Below are 20,057 nucleotides of genomic sequence, written 5' to 3'. Positions count from 1 at the left end.
TGATAATAATGATAAAAGAGGCTGTAAAAAGTCGTAATTATACTAATTGTAATGAATATTATTAATCTATGTATATATCAGGTAGTATATCTGGTCAGACAGTAATTTGTTTCCTAATATACATGTAACCGATACATACAGGACTTTCTTCTCTAAGGATAGAGTCAACCATGTTCAATATTGACAGAAGTAATGATGCACCTGGACACCAAATACGTGTTTATATGGCAGAGGAGGTGAATAGGGACCTTCTTACACAAGGACGCTGACGGAGGCGTTACCACCTACCGTGGATGACTAGGAAAGGCGAACCAGTAGGGTCCTGGGCCGAAGCAGTGGACGTGACGCGGTATATCGGACGAGCGAACCTGTGTGAGGGAGTCCCGTAACTCCCATTCATGTGTTGGTACTGATCCTGCGTCTTACCGCCGTCAGGACCTTCCTTCACGTACTCCTTGATGTGGTACTGCTCGCTGGTGAAGAGAGGGATGGGGATCGCCACGGACAAGCTCTTGGCCAAGGACTGCTCAAGGGCAGAGGCCTTGGAACCATGTAGGACCTCTGGGGTTAAGGAGTGTCCCTCAGGACTCTCCAGAAGAGGGACCTCCACCCCGGAGTAGGATCCGGTGCCGGAGTCGCTGTAGTAGGACTTCTGGAGGGAAGGTACCCGGGTGCTCTTGGTGGGTTGGGGTCTGGTCGCTACGTTCTCGATCTGCTCAAGAACGGCTGAGGAAACACAAGGAGAAGGTTGAACGTTCCTGGTAAACGTTTTGAACGTGCAATGAAACACAAACGTCTCGACCGTGCCATGAAACACTACCTCGCACGACAAGACCATTAGAAAATCCTAAGGAAACATCGACCTGGTGAAGATCTGATACTTGGAACTAAGTGAGTGTAGGAGCTAAGGCTTGGTGGAGCTAATGTAACTATCTACACCTGACCCTCCAAGCTTCAACATGGTAGCCAAATGTAATCTGGCCCACAGGTGACGTGTGTCTAAGAAATCGGGATTACTTTAACTTATTCATACTCTTATTAGCAAGATCCTCCACCCAACCAAGCCAGATCCAGAGACCAAGGTGCCCCGACCAGACACGGCAGTACGTCTTGTGTGACCGTCTCGTCTCCATCAGTTTAGATCTCGTTAGAAGAAACATTCTCTCTCTCTCTCTCTCTCTCTCTCTCTCTCTCTCTCTCTCTCTCCTCCAGTACCCACCCACCATTATTGATCACCGCTGGCTGCTCCTTGGCGGGGCTCTGGGTGCGGGAGAGCTTGCGACCGTGCAGGAGGGAGGCCATGTTGAAGGTGGAACTGCCCCCCTCACCACGGCGGGACCACCCGCGCCCCAGCAACGCCTTCCGGCAGCACTTCCACGCCCGCGACCTGAACGCCTGTGAACGCCAGACGCGAACGTCAGAGGAACATGTGTGATACACGTTCAATCAAGTTCAAAAACCATGACTCACATGCATCTTATTGTATATACAGCCTATTTATGCAAATATAGACAAACACATGAGTACATATGTGTCACTGAAACCCATATGAGTATGTAGAGGAAGATTACATACGTCACTGAGCAAACTAGGGTAAAAGGGGCTGATATATCATCATTATCTGATCTTATCTTTGCAACATGGAACTTCAGGATGTCAGATTATGATACACCAGTTGGCAAAATGAGATCATGCAATGCATGAGTTGGATCATGTGGCAAACGAGGGCATGAGGAAGATCAAGGAGAAAAATTAGACGTGAATAAGATATATTATCATGGATACCACACAGAGCCTCACAGTTTCTGTTAGGGAATGAGAAAGAAAACGGAGTTACAGACGCCATAATACTGATCACTGTTAAGGATTGTTATGTGGAATATATGATAAAGAAGGTTGATCAGGGGTAACTCAAGCTGCAGGTAAAGAGGAGAACTTGGTGACGTGAGAGATTAGGTTCATTAAACAAAATGTTGGAAACTAGGAGAATTTATGGGAGAATTATGTTAGATGTACATGCGACACAGCTGCCAGCCAGCATTTGATAGGTATAGAAGAGCAAGGGGCAAGTCGAGCAAGATATGAAAGGGGTAACACGCGTGCTATTAGACCCTACGAGAGGAAGGTCATCTACAGCGAGGTAGTAGAATTATTGTCCCTGGACCAAAAGGGGTGGAAGAGATTCTTACTGCGAGGGAGTACATCATTTCCCTGCTACTGATTGTGGCGCAGAGTGAAGCTGTACAAAGCGCCAATACGAGAGAGTTCTTCCATTCGCTAATCTTCCCTCATTTGATCATTTTAATTCACCCACATTCGCTCTCTGTCTCCTTACGTCCGTGAAACGTGGCGAGGAATTTCCCCTGGAGTTGTCAACCTCTTACGACAGATCTGAGGTTTGTCGTGAACTGTGGCGAGGAATGGAAGATGCGAATGAACGACCATGAATTGGTGTCGGCCTCTCGAGCACGACTCCACGACCCTTACGTACGATAAGAACGACCACAGAGCACGACACTGCGGTACGGGCGGTGCCACTCGAGCACGACTGTACGACCCGTACGTACGATAAAACGACCACTGGGTACGACGCTACGACCCTCAAACACGGCGGTGCGACGCTCGAACACGATGGTACGACCCTTGGGATAATAGTCGTGCTGAGGAGTGTCGTAGCTCATCAATATTCACGGGTCCAAACGTTGTGCTCAGGGTTAACACTGTACAGGAAGAAGTTCTGACAAAAACACCAATTATGAGAGGGTCATTACACGTCTCCTAATTAGATCCATTTGGTCAGTTGGATGATAATTTCGTCTCTGATGACTGTTACGTTGGTCTCGCATATATATATATATATATATATATATATATATATATATATATATATATATATATATATATATATATATATATATATAGTGGACTAATAGACATCGTTTCTGTCGATGTTAAATTCCTGTTTTTTCATATGTTGTTTTGTAAACATACCCGATTCCGCTCGCCATGCCAGGAGGAAGCGTGAAAATCTAAATCTTATGTAACGTATCTCCTGATTGGCCGTAGCCGGGCAGGAATGTTAAGCGGATGTTGATTGGCCCATCTCACAGAGGATTGACCAATAACGGGTTCAGTAAGTCCCTATTGGTCGAAATGATCGTGTAAGACTGAGGAAAACATGATACATTCTTGCGCTATATTTTGAGGGCATTATTTCGTTCGTCTTATTTTTCTTAAACCTTCTTGATTATTTTTGGCTCAGTTAAACGGTTTAGTTTTGTAATTATTTTACATTTTTGTTAATGCTGATTTGTGTATTACAGATATTGTACGAAATCACGCACCGGTTCTAAGAAATGATTATGTTCTGTCTCATGATCAACGAACGAAACACTTCCGGTATATTATCCTTCTTGATACTTTTTTCCTCTATATTTTTTTTTCCCCTTGACTTAAAAGACCTGACTCCCCTCCCTACCCCCCTCCATGAAGCCGTAAATCCTGGGTTAATGTAGGGCGGCGTGAGCCTTATGGTTGGTGCCGTGGTGGGGGGGCGTGGAGGGAGGAGGGTGGGGGGGTCGTGATAGAGAGTCTTCCGGGAACTGGTGGTCATTGGTGGGCGCTGAGGTGTGACGGAGCATCTCCCCCCCCCCCCCCCCCCCCACCTCCCGCCATATAACCCCCCCCCCCCTCTCCCGGGAGCCAACCGGTTCGTTCCCGCCGCCGCCAGCGGTTGGCTTACGCTGGATGGTCGTACGGGTCGTTTGGCCTCTCGTTCCGGCCATTCCCAGCCCCCAGGGAGGTGCTGAGTCTCTCTCTCTCTCTCTCTCTCTCTCTCTCTCTCTCTCTCTCTCTCTCTCTCTCTCTGGGTGGAAAGCCTTTTTTATTTTTGGTTGTCATTTTACTTCGGTAAGACTCAAGTCTTGGGGAAATGTTGGTGAATATGTAAGGCTATAAACATATATACAAAAGTTTTCCACTATATATATATATATATATATATATATATATATATATATATATATATTTATATATATACATTCACTCTTGTAGCATATTTAGACTGAAGTAAGTTAGATCTATCATGTCAGTGGTTGCTGTGACAGCGGTTCGTTGACAAGACTCGTCGCCAGCTGGTGGCGCTCCTTGTCAAATCCGTCTTTCGTTAGCGCTCGTTTGTCAAGACGCGTCGCCAGCCGACGGCGTTCAACACTGTTGTTGTTGAAACAAGAAGGGTAAATTTCCAGTATTTTTCATCAGGTTGTGAGTAAAGGGGGAAAGTTTTGAGCATTTGTTTATCTCGCAGAGGCTAACGAGTTCCTGTTCTCACCGAACTTTAAGAAGGATTATGTAGAGTGAGTTGTAGTCTTTAAAACGTAGAGAGAAAGAGAGAAAAAGAGAGAGAAAGAGAGCAGGTCCTTACCACCCTGCAGATGATGTAGGCCCATGGGTCGACGATCTGGTTGATGGAGACCAGGCGTACCGCAATCAACTCTGGCATGTGGTCTTCGCTGGTTCGATGAGGCGGCAACATCTGGGTCGTCAGCAGGATCGTCTGCCAGCACGAAAACAATAGATTTAGGTGTAAACAAAAAGCTGGGAGTTCCCCGGGAGCAAGCTGGGTGGGTGAGGAGGGAGGGTAAAGCTTACCTGAGTGTGTCTTCCTCAAACGTTTTTCATGAGGAAGGAGAAGGGAGAGTGAGTGTGAGGGGAGATTATGAGGCATTAATAATAATTCCAGAGGGAAAATGGCGTCGTTTATGGCTTGAAAATAGTTTGAAAGAGGAGGAAGGTTTTCCTAATGGGGCGTGAGGAATATTTGATAGGACGGAAGTGAGACTTTTCGAGAAGGAAGAAAAAGGAAATGGAATAAGTCGTTTTAAAGTCAAAGATAGAGTATTCAAATCGCTCGTTCAATACCTCGCACCGTTTTATATATAACACGACTGAAAAAATTATGGAAGATCACTTTAAATGTTATGAGAGACTGGCAGTTTAAACGACCGGATACTGAGTGAATAAAGTGACAAATGGAACAACTTATAGCGAGAGAGAGAGAGAGAGAGAGAGAGAGAGAGAGAGAGAGAGAGAGAGAGAGAGGGCAGTTTTTAGGGGAAAAGCTTGTATCATGGACGATTTTTTGTTTGTTTGTTTATATGTTAGTTTTAAGATTTTGGTTTGTGATGGTGACTATGAGTAATAACTCTCTCTCTCTCTCTCTCTCTCTCTCTCTCTCTCTCTCTCTCTCTCTCTCTCTCTCTCTCTCTCTCTCTCGACTCACGTCCAGCGGTGCCCAGGACATGACGAAGACGACGGTGATGACCACCAGGACGATGACCATCTGCATCTCATGTTCGCTCTGCTTCCTGGAGCGGTGAGGCTGGCACAGCATCTGCCGCGAGAGACGCATCTTGAGCAGCGTCCCTGGCGAGTGGGTAGAGTGGGGTCAGTGTCTGTCTGTCAACACCTGAATGATCATTAAGATCTTGAACACTGTCCCTATTTAAGTATATATATATATATATATATATATATATATATATATATATATATATATATAGGAGGATGGATGTGCTGGAAATGAGATGTTTGAGGACAGTGTGTGGTGTGAGGTGGTTTGATCGAGTAAGTAACGTAAGGGTAAGAGAGATGTGTGGAAATAAAAAGAGCGTGGTTGAGAGAGCAGAAGAGGGTGTTTTGAAGTGGTTTGGGCACATGGAGAGAATGAGTGAGGAAAGATTGACCAAGAGGATATATGTGTCGGAGGTGGAGGGAACGAGGAGAAGAGGGAGACCAAATTGGAGGTGGAAAGATGGAGTGAAAAGGATTTTGTGTGATCGGGGCCTGAACATGCAGGAGGGTGAAAGGAGGGCAAGGAATAGAGTGAATTGGAGCGATGTGGTATACAGGGGTTGACGTGCTGTCAGTGGATTGAATCAAGGCATGTGAAGCGTCTGGGGTAAACCATGGAAAGCTGTGTAGGTATGTATATTTGCGTGTGTGGACGTGTGTATGTACATGTGTATGGGGGGGTTGGGCCATTTCTTTCGTCTGTTTCCTTGCGCTACCTCGCAAACGCGGGAGACAGCGACAAAGTATAAAAAAAAAAAAAAAAAAAAAAAAAAATATATATATATATATATATATATATATATATATATGTACGCAATGCGTATCGTACCTTTAAACACACAAATTACAAATATTAATGTAACAATCCCTGTGTTTGAGTACATGCATACGACAAGTGCCTTGTGTACGTTATTTCTCTCTCGACTTCGGTACGATCATCTGTGTTCTGGGAGAGACGAACGAAGGTACGATAACACCCCCCCATATCAAAGTTCCCGCCCGCTGATACCCTTCCAGTACAGCTACGAACCGTTCGATGCGCCAGTGGTCTGTAGGGGCGACTTACCCACGACGACGACGTTGCAGAAGACGATGACGAGGAGGTTGGCGGCGTTGATGATGCCGAGAGTATTAGTGTAGATGCGATGCCTCAGGGGCGTGTCCGACCCACAGAGATGGATGTTGGCGAAGCACCAAGTCCCCGGGTACTGTAGGAACAGCTGGCCGATGTTGAAGAGAGGCAGGAGGCCGAACACCGTGCAGAAGACCCAGATCCCCACCAGCAGGTACCTGAAGGAGGAGGCAAGACGTCCACGATGTTATTAGATAAAAGACCAAAACCAAGGTAGAAAATATTACTAGGAAAGCAGAGGTATGGAATTGAGGTGTGAGGTGACAGGTGCAGGTAGGCATATACCCTGGCAAGAGAGGAGGGCAGAAAGGCGAAAGTCAAAGGTTGTGATTTTGCAGAAATAGTGAAGGAAATTGAGAAGGCTCTCTCTCTCTCTCTCTCTCTCTCTCTCTCTCTCTCTCTCTCTCTCTCTCTCTCTCTCTCTCTCTCAGCCCGGCCTTGTGAAACATAAAGCATTTTCTTTCACTTTATGCTCGCTCCCGCCTGTGATGGACTGAGTGTGTGAACCTTGCGTGGCCCATCTCCCTGCTGTCATGCTGTGTATGCTGCACTCCTTGTGTCTTCCTGTTGTCATGCTGTGTATGCTGCACTCCTCGTGTCTTCCTGTTGTCATGCTGTGTATGCTGCACTCCTCGTGTCTTCCTGTTGTCATGCTGTGTATGCTGCACTCCTCATGTCTTCCTGCTGTCATGCTGTTCATGTTTACATTTCTTAGAACTCTGATGCTGAACTACCCACTGGCAGTATAAGGATCCGCATAATTCTAGGAAGATTTGCATCGTGGTCGTAAAGTCAGCATATATGTAAGTTTATAAGTGTTCCCAAGAAAACATCACGCAAGACATACTTATACTTATGTCTTACTTTTCTCCGTATGCAAATCAGGGCAGACTTCTGCACAGTAGTTCCAAGACATTTAGTTCGTTCTCATTATGCTACGTTTGTTTAGGGTATGTGTCCTGTTCATTTCATTAGATATTTATCATCGAATGTGTTTTCTTGAATGGTAACTTCAGAAGCATGAAGTTCAGATAAGCTGTCTCAATCCAACATTTGTCTTACACACACACACACACACACACACACACACACACACACACACACATTCAGATCCGAGAGGAAAGTGTGTGTGTGTGTGTTTAGCCTTAGAAGGAAAATCAAATTATACGATGAACGAAAACGTTTCTGGATCCTTTCCAGGGAAGCAGACGCGAAATTGATCATAAATTCACGACAATACAGAGGCAAGGAAATTGAAGAAATGGTTGACGAAGAATATCTAGTGACTTCCCTGTGGCAAAGACCACCATTACTTAATGTCGATTGCCTCTGACACGTTCAACGATGCGTTCATAAAAGACAAGGCCTCCTTGTTCCTAGTGCTTAACCCACTGAGCACGACTTTGCGACCCTTGACCACGACGATACGACCCTGGAGAACTACAGTACGACTCTTGGGCACGACGGTACGACCCTTTGGGTTGAGTCTTCGAAGGTTCGGTTAAAGGCCAGGTTATCATAATCAAGGGTCGTACCGTCGTGCTCAAGGGTCGTATAACGTCGTGCTCAATGATCGTAGCATCGTGCTCAATGGTCGTAGCGTCGTGCTCAATGGTCGTAGCATCATGCTCAGTGGTCGTAGCATCGTGCTCAATGGTCGTAGCTTCGTACTCAATGGTCGTAGCGTCGTGCTCAAGGGTCGTATACCGTCGTGCTCAAGGGTCGTGTTGACGTGAAATATCCCCTTGCTATAAGCGCGTGTCAACAGCAAACTGATCTCCACCTCTCACATGACCTACACCCGCGCCTTCGTCAGTCTCCCGACCCGAAGGCTTCCGCAGCGGCCGAGACTGTGCTTGCGTCGTGCCTGGATAGTTCTCCACCCGCAAGTGGTTCTTAGAAAGAAAGAAAACTTGGGGACGTAAAGAACGCCTCTCAATCCGCTGTCGAAGAGTTAGATTTTCCACTTCATCCAAATAACACCATTTTCTTTTTCCTTTTGATGGTGGCGCTCGGGAAGGACGAAGGACATAGGTCTTCGTAAAGGTCAAGCCTTAAATAAGGTACAAAATAAGAGTAGATAAGAAAGATGAAAAACAATTACGAAATTTGAAGGAAGGGTGAGAAACTCTGCTGTTTTAAAGGGGCAGAGACGTTGTTACAGTTGTGCACATACCTGAGGCAAAGAGTTCAAAAGCTTAGCGGTGTAGGGAAAGAAACAGACATCCCATTGCCCCTCCCAACTTTGAGTTCCCATCTGTCACAGAGTAATCACGTGACCTCGTAACTCATCCCATTGCCCCTCCAACCTTGAGTTCCCAGCTGCCACAGAGTAATCATGTGACCTAGTAACTCGTCGGGTGTTTCGTGATCTGCTTATAATGGACAGGGGGAAGGAGGGGGGGGGCACACAAGCAGCCAGTTCTCGGGTGCAGAAACCAAAACGACATTGGCCAAAGAAAGGAGCGATAACCAACACCGGAACCTAGAGCACGTGGGTCGGGTTTTGAGGTCAGATGGGGAGAATTGATAAGTGTGAGCGCAGAATTCAGACTCGATACACTCACGTAGGTAGAGTGTGAACCTTGCCGGATGTGAGGGCAGTACGCTACGCCACAGGAGGACGAGTCTCAGTCCTTGCCATAATGGAAACAGCTATTCAGGAGAGAAGAGAGAGAGAGAGAGAGAGAGAGAGAGAGAGAGAGAGAGAGAGAGAGAGAGAGAGAGAGAATGTTCAGCAACATCACAGGATGATGATCGGTTCTTCAGTGGCTGACGTGGCTGTTTGTGGAGTGTGGGGCGTCCAGGATGGTGTAGCGACACGTCACTGAATTGGTCCCCCCCGCCCCCTTTTTTTTTTTTTTTTTGCAATGAATGATGTATAGAGTTTCTTTTTCTTTTTCAGTTTAAGGTATAAAAAATGGGGGGGGAGGGGCCCGCGGCTTCCAGGCAGCGGGGGGGGGGGAGCCCTTAGGTGGGGGCCCCGAGCGCTCGGGGTGGTTGGGGTAGAGCAGGAGGACCCAAGGGGCCATTCTCCCCCACCCCCTCCCCCCCTGGGTGAATGATGAGGGGAGGTGGGGGTGTCCCTTCTCTCTCTCTCTCTCTCTCTCTCTCTCTCTCTCTCTCTCTCTCTCTCTCTCTCTCTCTCTCTCTCTCTCTCCCAAACCGGCCCCAGGCCCTAAGTGTTAATTTCCCGCGTAACAACATCTGGACAAACACACCGCCGCCTCCCTCACCTAAATTGCCCGCCAAACCACCACGGTCATGAAGCCATTCTTTGCTTGATGTGTGTGGGATTCGGCTCAACGTTTACTGACTCCTCTGCTCTGTCTCTCGGGGAGGAGGAGGAGGAGGCAGATTGTGGCTCTGTATTGAAGAAGACGGATGGTATTTCTTCAGCTCTGTGTTGTCTTTTATTTCTGTCGATGTGTATCTGGAGTGATATCGAGGGGTATACAAGACTATGAAAAGATAGGGTCTGGTCTGGAAGGTAACAAGAATAGACACACACACACACACACACACACACACACACACACACACACACACACACACACTCTGGGTCAACGCCCGGTGTTGCCGTCCATCGTTAGCGGACACAACAAACCGGACTTTCCAAACAACGGGCCATCCATCACGAAATGACCCCCTGGAACAAAACTCCCATTTTCTTTTTCTCATTATTCCAGCCGATGTTTACAGCCATCAATCTGTTAACTTATATAGACATTTACGAGTACATAAATGACACATTATGTGCGATTTATATTGTCTAATAAGAGCTCGTACTGGAATAAGAGCCATCATTCCCTGTCAGGAGTCGATCGCTCTGGGATCCTTACTGTCTTCCAGCCTGCCATTCCAACCGTTTGTCTTCCAGTCGTATTGATAAAGCACTTCCCCTTCCCACCTCCACACCCCCATACCGCCACCCTCTACCTCACCCTCGGGCAGGCCCAGAGGATGACCAATAGGGCCAACTTGGCTACGAGACGCGAGAGTTCTCGTCGCAACCCGTGCCCGCCACCACAGACAGCGAGATGGATGCCACCATTTCAAGAAGTCCCCGTCATTTGTTCTGTTGATGGAGGAGCTCCAGCTTCTCACGCCTCATGGAAGTTAACAAGGCGCCCTGACGGTGCTTCCTGGAAGAGGGTCAGGCAGCTGGTGTGGAACGAACATACATACACGTCTCTACCTTGGCCAGATACGTAGACGAGGAGGAACTGAGAAAATCCAGATGGGTGCTAGAGACTTCGGGCGCTAACAGGAACAGCGTCCAGGAATGTTGAACCCCAGAACCACAATGCCTCTCATATTGTGAGTTTCCACATTCCTCATGAACATGGCTCCTGTCTTGTATGATCAAAGAATGAGAGAGCGTCCAACAACGCGAGTGAAAAGTCAACAACGCGAGTGTAACCATCGCTAGTCGACGAAAGGCAATCTAAGTTTCATCAAGGATGTTCTCGCTCGGAAGGGATCCGTCCCTTCGCAGCTCATGATTGGAGCGCAGTCTTGAAGTTACAGGGGCCCCTTTAAAAGGAAGTCCCGGGGTTGTATAGCAATATCATGCTGGAGGAATGAGAAAAATCTTAGGTTTATGGTCACCCAACCTCGTTCCGAGTCTGTAATTTCGAGTAAAAGGGAAAAAAAAAAAAAAAGAGGGAGAGTTTATGTCTCGTATAATGTATACTGAAGTATACTATGTTACGTTTCCCCTGATCACTTTGCTTTATATCTTCTCTCTCTCTCTCTCTCTCTCTCTCTCTCTCTCTCTCTCTCTCTCTCTCTCTCTCTCTCTCTCTCTCTCTCTCTCTCTCTCACGAGAAGTCTGCCAGGGTATCAAAATACACTCCACCGAAATCCACAATTCTTTGGACGCTATCAGTTCTGACCCCAACTTCGTTCATTCCCAGAAATGGGTGTTCAGGGTTGCCGGGCGGTGTTTTGTGGGCGGGTTTGGGCGTTGTGAATCGGCGGTGCGACGGACGTGTCTGGTTTTATAATATGGAGTGGATATGAGCAACGGGAATTTGGATGGTGTGGAAGGTCTTCGTCGCGTATGTATGTAGGGGGTTCGATGTGTGTAGTGGAAGATTGGTTGGAATATGGGGGATTTTTATTGTCTTCCGCCCTTGTCTATCATCATCAGTAACTCCTACATACCATCTTCTGTTCCAGGCTTCACCACTCCGTCTTACAGAAAACAGACCGTCCTACTACCATTCCTTTCTCTTTATCCACCCTTCTCCCTCTTTATCCAACTCACCTTTCTTCCTTTCTTTGACTACATTCTCTTCCTCTTCCCCCATCTACTAATTGCCCTCCCCCCCCCCCCTCAATCGTCTGCAGCTTGTCTTGTGATAATCAAGAGATTGGAAATTTTTAATGATTAGTTCCCAGAAAGATTTACACGATGACGTTGATTGGGAATACAAAATCTCGACTTGGAAGCCAGCCTTTCTCTCTGGAGTGATTATCAGTGATTAGTGATAATCATTGATGAAGGCACCAAAGGAAAGCTAATGAATGACCTCTGCTCATTAAGTAATTAAATCTGTTTCTTGGAAGAACAGGTAATAATGAGCCACGAATTCACACACCGTGGTTCATGAGACTGCATAATTAGACACTCAAAGCTCACTAGTTATTAAACAGAACAGCTCTTGACCTCGACCCTTGACAGGGGTCATGATATGCCAAGGCCACACCGATTCGCATCTTCTCTGCGCCGCTCGTAAATGGACCAGGTCACAGCTGGGCTGGTCACAAGCGAACCTGTCATGTCATCTCACACTTATCCCTCATGTGGCCGCCTCACACTTGCCATTCCTCTTCCAGGATGCAGTACGCCACTCTCTGCCACGAGGCTCACTCTCACGTTAGGAAAAAAATATATCCCCCCACTTTCACTACCACTAGATGAGAGGTAATTGCCCATGAGCCCTCTTGTCATGGGTTTTCCAGCCGACGAAAGAATGACACTGACGGCAACACAGTTTTCCAGCCAACACCTCCTCCTCCTCCTCCTTCCTGGGGCTGAGTGTGTGTGTGTGTGTACAACACTACGTATTGCCGAACTCTCCAGTGTGTATGTCTCGCTGTGTGATCCGATAGTCGCAAATCAAGATGTTTCTTCTTTTCTCTCTTTTGCCTGTCGGATGTGTGGAGACGTTGTTTAAGAAGTGTTCTTAAGGACTGAGAGAAGAACGATTTTTGATTATGATTATTATTCTATTTTTGCTTTATTGCGATGCTTTCCCGCAAATACAGAAGCGTCTCCACTTCGTCTTGGCGAAAACGTTTTCTCTTATTTTCCAGAACGGAAGTGAACGTTTTCTTTCACTTTCCAGAGTGGGAAGGGAAGTTTTATGTTACGTTCCAGAGCGTGTAGGAATGTTTTCGATCATTAACCACTTGGTAGGGAAACGTTTCACTTGTATTTTCTGGAGAAAAAAAGAAACATTTCTGTTGCTTTATAAGTGATAGAAAGAGGCATCATCTTCTGTTATATTCCAGAGAAGAGAGAAAAATATTGTGTCACTCTCAAGAGATGTAAGAAGAAAAGAGGAACTTTTTTGTGTCATTTCCAGAGGAGGAAAAGTAGGTTTTCTGTTACTTCCAGAGAGAGAAAGAAAAAATAGTTTCCAGGAGAAGAACGTATTCTGATACTTTCCAGAGAGGGAAAGGACAGTTTCTTGTGGTTTCATGAGACGGTTCGAAGGGCAGCTCTTACATTCCAGAGACGTCTGGAATGTATCATGTTACTCTTTGCAGAAGGAAGAAAAATTAAGTCTCGACGTTTTTCGCAAAGGCAAGAACGTGTGCTCATTTACTTTCCAGCGAAGGCAAGAATATCCCCTAATACATTCCAGTTAAAACCAGGAGCGCTCAGTTCCTTTCCAGCTCAGGGAAGAAAGTTTCCAGTCCCAGGCCAGTATTTCCGCAGGTGTTTTCTAGCGGATGCATAAAATCGTGGGGCCAGCTGCTAAGCCTTCGATCCGACGGCCTGGCCCAAAAATCCAATTCCCCCAACTCCACGACAGGATATATTTAACGAAGGTCTCTGGTGGAAACACGACTTACTGGAGAGGGGATTACACACGACGATACTAAATAGTCTTCAAGTTCTTGATAATTTCACACGGAACCGTAGTCATTGTTGTGGGTTGCCAGGTCCTGGTGAAAAAAAAAAAGATTTAAAAGGTAATTCTCTTAACGTTGAATCTCATCTCGGTCATCAGCGATGAAAACGCGCTAGTTCCTCGCGGGCGAAACAAAATCGCAGAGCATCGTCAAGGACTCGGTACTGGTTCCATAAAAAGGTTTATTGCTGTAATGGAATGAAAAACTCTGACGAGCTTTCCGGCAGGTGGGCTTGTGTTTGGGGAGGGTAAGACGACCGCCTCTGGCTTTCCTTTGGGGTAATTCCCCTGCCAGAAAAAAACACATACACACACACACACACACACACAAGACCAATCTTCCACTAGTACGATTTTCTCTTGTTATTTCTCCTCAAGACGAACGCAGAGATCAACAGCCGTGTGTAGTATGCGAGCACCAGCAGGAAGGAAGGTGAGTTTTAACTTATACCCTCAATGCCTAACGATAGTGTGATACTGAGGGTTCCTTATTAGGGCCTCAGCCCTATTAATTACACGGGATGATTCGACCATATCCTCCACCGACTGAAAATCTCTGACACATTCAGGTGCCCGCCCCCGATGTCGAGGGCATAGGTTTGAGTCCTGGTTGCGGCAGTGGGTTCACTGTCATCCCAGCTGTTCATCCTTTATATATATATATATATATATATATATATATATATATATATATATATATATATATATATATATATATATATAGATTAGCGTTAATGAGATGGCCTTGACTAGGTCATTTAGTTGCTCGTACCTCCTCGGCTTAAGGAAAAGAAATGAGAATATATATTCAGAAACATGAAATGAGGACATTCTCAAAATTATCCCTCCATGGAGCCTTCTGTGGCTTAAGTTTGATACAAATTAACCATTAGGGAACATGTGCCCAGTTAGTGCACAGTGTTCCCCTATTGGTCGGGAGAAATTGGCCATTCCTGGGTTACGGGCTCTTTCAGAGCCTCACAGCATCTCTCTGTTGCCCGCACCGTCTGTGATGAAAACAGATGACTTATCTGTTGCTCCCATGATCACCCTGATGAAAATGGATGCCCGCGTTGTCGACGGAGTTTATAATTAGATCCATATTTTGAGAGGATGAGATATTATGACAGATATTCTTAACAGCTGATAAAGGAGAGTATTTCTAAATTCTACATTTTTCCAAGTGGGTTTTTTTTATATAAGATTAGAGGAGTGTACCCCTCCTCCTCCTCCTGACGGAGGGCAATAGAAAACGGAGTACAGAACCTGTCCCTTTATACTTTTAATTATGAATAATAAACTCGAAAGATCCTTGATATCTTCCATGGCCTTTCCCAAGGACGTTTCTCGGCGGACCTGACTGTAGCACTAATGATAATGAGATTATATATTTAGCTGTTCCTTTTACTCTGTTTCTGTTTCAGGCTCGTGTGGTTCTCAGAACCCAGTTTATGCCAGTTCTAAATTGATGTCCTTTTTAGAACCACATCCACATACGATTCTCAAACTTCAAGTCTATGTATGGTCCTCATAGCCCCATCGTCTGTTTTGATTCTCCAAAGAATACGACCCATGATTCTCAAACCTTGAGAATTTGCAAGGATTCTAAGAAGGACTGTGTCATAAAGTACTTCTCAGAACTTGCATAGGTTCTCTTATGACTCCTGAGGGAGTTGGTGGTGCTGGGAGGGGACAAACAGACAGACGGACAGAGGAGAAAACAGTAAAAGAGAGAGAGAGAGAGAGAGAGAGAGTCTTGAGTCAGTCTCTCTCACACATGGACTCCTGTCCTGCCTTGGTCAGTCAACTACAAACATTGTTTCCTGCTTATGTAGCTTCATTTTGTTTCTTCTTACCCTAAACTTCTCACCATTATTATCCTCCTCTTGTGTGCCTTATCCTCTGTCCTCTTTGTCTCTTAGTTCTTCCTTCATTCTCTGTTCCTAATTTGTCCACTTTCTTACTATCATCATTATTCTCTCTCTCTCTCTCTCTCTCTCTCTCTCTCTCTCTCTCTCTCTCTCTCTCTCTCTCTCTCTCTCTCTCTCTCTCTCTCTCTCTCCCCGTTTTTTTTTTACCCAGTTCGAGCAACAGGGCGAGCGATAACGGTAATAGCGAAGACATTTAGATGTCTTATCAGCCATGCAACGGAGGCAGCGGAACAAAGACAACCTCCCCTTTAACGACTGTACCACCTCGTTTGGCATGGTAATTACTTGGGGGGGGGGCCTCCTCCCTTTGGGGATGGTGTGTGGCACTCGCTTCCTTCCTGCCCCCACCCCCACCTTTTTCCCCTGGTGGCACCCAACTCCCACATAGGGTGGGTGGCTGGGGTGGGGGTAAACAGAGACACACACATAGTAAGGGGCGTGGGTGGGTGGGGGTTGGTAAGGGACCTTCTGTCCAAAGTGGACGACCTGTTGAATGTATATATACAGACGAGAATGTCAAGGGATCCTGGAGATAAAGCCCATAGGAAAGCAAATGAAAGGTGAACCTAAAAAAAAAAAAAAAAAAGGCCCCCATGAAAGTGAATGAAATTAAAAGCCCCCACGAAGGTGAACCTGAAAAAAGGCCTCATAAAGATGAACCTGAAAAAGGCAAATAGGCCCCGTGAAATTTTGTTTAAAAAAAAAGCCCCCTCATGAGGGTGAACCTTAAAAAAAAGGCCTTGAGAAAGTGAACATGGCAAAGGCCCCATGAACTTCAAAAAGGCCAAAAAGAGTGAACAGGAAACAGTCTCCATAACAGGAAGTTGATGGAGATCGGGTTTCGATTTTGTGAAGGACCTTTTCCTATATATATATATATATATATATATATATATATATATATATATCAACTGACTGTCATATTTCTCTCTTGTGTCTCCCCTGATGATGTGATTATTACACGAAAGTGCACTTGGGAACTTTTCGTGTTTCATTTTCCCCGTGGACTCATATGAATATATATATATATATATATATATATATATATATATATATATATATATATATATGAAGTCACCTTTGCCAGGTATTTGATCTCAACATCAAATGGTATAGCAGGAGGATATATGAATATAGATATATCAAAAGCTATTGTTGGAAAATATAGCAAGAAGAGATATAAAGATATCTTCAAAGATATCGTCAGACAAGATATTGTCCAAAAGAATGATAGAGAGTTATTTACTGTCAAGGCCAGTCACAACTTCGTGTTGCTCTGATAACTAACATTTTATAGTTATTCTTAACTGGCTTTATTCTGGTGTCGCAGACATTTAGTGCGATGCCATTGCATGTTTTCCTTTTCTCATAAAACTTAATCAACATCTTTATCGCTATGCTTTAAGTGTGACTTTATATTTTTCTGGGGGCCTTAGAGTAATTATAAAATCATATACCTATTTGTCCATTCTATTTTTATCAATTCCCACTTTGCGTCTTGTCTTTCGTTTTTATCAAAATCTCTCAAGTTATCAAAGCCTTTTTTTGATTATATATTTTCGGAGCATCATTTTTCTGGGACATTTATTGTAAATTTGTATTGTTATATTGTTTCATTAATAACGCGATCCTCGTCTGTTTTTTGATACACCTACGTAAATAGTAATGCTTCACACACACTGTCACCCAGTGTAATTTATACTTTTTGATATACATTGTACGTGATTTAGTTTGTGTATGAATAGATATGTAGAGAGAGACAGATACTGTGTGTGGAATCGGAGAGAGAGAGAGAGAGAGAGAGAGAGAGAGAGAGAGAGAGAGAGAGAGAGAGTTGTCTATTCTCCAGTTAATGTCAAAGTTACTCGCGTGAGGGGATAGTTAAACCAGGGGGTGAGGGGTGAGGGGTGGGGGGCTCTGGTGTGTGTGTGTGTGTGTGTTTGTGTGTGTGTGTGTGTCTGTGTGTCTGTGTGTTCTACTACTCTATGACTGCTCCCATTGGGTTACTTCTGCTACTACTGTTAATAATAATTAATAATGATAGTAATGATAATGATATGATAATCATGATAATAATGGTAATTAAACAATCATACTAAAACTTGTAATGATAATAGTAATACTAACAATGATAAAAATGATAATGATTATGATGATGATGATAATAATAGCATCAATAATACTGATAATAATTACATTAATTGATAACAGTAATACTGATAATTTCAGTAATCATAATAATGATAATGATAATAATGATGTTGATAATAGATAAGAGTATTCGATGATTAATGTTTCGTGTGACAAGAATTATCTCAAACGGGAAAAAAAAATCATTTTCCAATATATTTTAAAACCATGGCAAAGGTAATCCAATCTTCCATCCACTCGTATGGGAGTAATTTGATGAAGGCAGAGTCATGTGCAACATGATTAATCACATGACTAATCACATGATTAATCACATGACTTTTAGGTAGAGGAGTAATTGGTCGTTTGTCTCGCTTGGGAAGGGGGAATTGAGGGGGTGTGGGGGTTCCATGAACGGGTGTCATGTTCATGAGTGAGTGAGGGATGAGTCAGTGTTGACCCCCAAATAATTCCTGTTCAATTACTCATATCAGTGAATAACCAGTGAATAAACACTGACGGACATTAACACATCATCATACATCATACATCAGGAGTTTGAATAGCCAAATTAACATTGTATGATACTAGGAACACCATGGAACACAATGTCAGGGATCACAAACGCAACAGTTGCAATTACAAGGAACACAAGGAGTAATGCAACACCTTGGAAGACAGTTACAAGCCCCAGAGAAGTAATCATCACTTCAATGTCATTAAGGACGAAGAACCATTAAGATACCTAAAGCCAGGGATCTATACGACGTAACATGGCATTATCTTCGTCTTTATCATCTACGAAAGTATATACGTTAACAGATGAAAAGTATTATTGAAAATTATATTATTTTGAAGTGTAATGCAAAAGTAATTTCCAAGCATGAAAAAAGATAATCTGAATTTCTCTAGTGTTTGTTGACCGGAGAGTTAAAACTGGAAAGGTTATAGGAAGAATGAAAAAGAAAACATGAAAGAGAACTCCCGTGTTTCGATGTAGAAAGAAAACGAGAAATAATGGACTCGTATGGTTTAGTCTCCACACTTCTCTGTGGTACTTTACTTCTTCAACAGTCCTGCAAGATGTTCATTCCTTCTTCTTCCTCGTTTTCTTTGCCCGTTGCTGCAGCCCTGTTCACTCTCCTTGCTGTCGCCCCATTTGTTCTTTTCTTCTTCTCAAACGAACCATCTCCTTCCAAAGTATTTTCACCATTCCCTCTTAAGTTCATCGATACACTCTCACCTTATCTCTTATCTGCCTTCTTTTTTCAGCTCTTGTATCTCACTTTTCACCTGCCGCTTTCTCTTGTACTCCTCCCAATGACACACACTCTTTCTCTACAAATACCGTCCACACACCTCCGTTTTCTCTTTCGCTAACATTTCAACTTCCTCATTCCACCACCCACTATACTCTCTCATACATCCACACCTCGCCCTCCGCATGCCACACACTTCACCCACACATTTAAGCATTACTTCCCTAAACACCTTCCACTCCTCCACTCCCTCAGTAATGTATGACACAGGAGAAGCTGTGAAGCGAAGCCACAGCGCAAGAGAAATCTGGAGGAACGTCCCCGAAGTGGCTTTATTATTATCATTACCAGTTTATTCGGACGCCTCTGCAAAGCGGGAGGCACTTAGTCTTCATTAAGCGCATCTTAGCATTGTCTCCTCTTACTGCAGCTTATTACAACAGGGGATGATGAGTCTGCGTGTGGTGGATGAGTGAGTAATCTCATATTATTTACCTCGCAAGACCCTTACTCACTCACTAGGATTACGCTAATGTTAGTAACGGAGGAAATCCGCACCGAATTCTTCTTACTCACGAAATGTCTTTTAGGATTCTTAGCATCGAGTTACATGATGTGGATTCCCTTTAAGAAGGATTGAGGACCCCAGTCCTCTCCAAGTCTATTTTCTAAGCGATCCGTCGTAATGCCTAGAGCACGAGGGGACGACCCTTCAGCACGACAGTATGACATGTTGATTATTTTGGCTTGGTCTGTGACCTGGCCTTCAAAAGGTCACATCAAAGGGCAGGCCATCTCACCCATAGGTTGTCGTATCACCGTGGTCAAGGTCGTGCTGTCGTGGTCAAGAGATGAACATATCAACCTTTATCTCATACTCGTATCCGGTGGTTCGTCTCGGCCGGTAATGAAGCATCGAACTCCGATATGAACCGTTCTGTTAACCTACTGACAAACCAGATCTAACTGGTGATGAAAGCCAGAAAAACCCTGCGCATTCTTCATGACCTTATTAATAGCCATTACTAATAGGGTTAAACCCACTTCAGAGCCGAAACTCCCCCCTCCTCCTCGCCAATGATGATAAAAGGCATCGAATCCGCTG

At 44.6% G+C, this 20,057-nt stretch overlaps 2 protein-coding genes across 3 annotated transcripts in view; one reads left to right on the top strand and one right to left on the bottom strand.

Moving 5' to 3' along the window:
• Positions 1–20,057, top strand: part of LOC139746658 (alpha-(1,3)-fucosyltransferase C-like) — a 249,044-nt gene that overhangs the window by 118,363 nt on the left and 110,624 nt on the right. The gene's annotated exons all lie outside the window — the stretch shown is intronic.
• Positions 1–20,057, bottom strand: part of LOC139746657 (prostaglandin E2 receptor EP4 subtype-like) — a 102,522-nt gene that overhangs the window by 2,765 nt on the left and 79,700 nt on the right. For both annotated transcript variants that reach the window (XM_071658095.1, XM_071658098.1), the window contains 5 exons: positions 6,419–6,642; positions 5,282–5,424; positions 4,424–4,555; positions 1,224–1,395; positions 289–726 (listed from right to left, as the gene is read on the bottom strand). In XM_071658095.1, the coding sequence (XP_071514196.1) occupies positions 289–726; positions 1,224–1,395; positions 4,424–4,555; positions 5,282–5,424; positions 6,419–6,642 (1,109 nt within the window). The remainder of the gene's footprint in view (positions 1–288; positions 727–1,223; positions 1,396–4,423; positions 4,556–5,281; positions 5,425–6,418; positions 6,643–20,057) is intronic.

Source organism: Panulirus ornatus, chromosome 65 (genome assembly GCF_036320965.1).
Source record: "Panulirus ornatus isolate Po-2019 chromosome 65, ASM3632096v1, whole genome shotgun sequence".
Classification (NCBI taxonomy): domain Eukaryota; kingdom Metazoa; phylum Arthropoda; class Malacostraca; order Decapoda; family Palinuridae; genus Panulirus; species Panulirus ornatus.
This window is presented reverse-complemented; position numbering and strand designations above follow the sequence as displayed.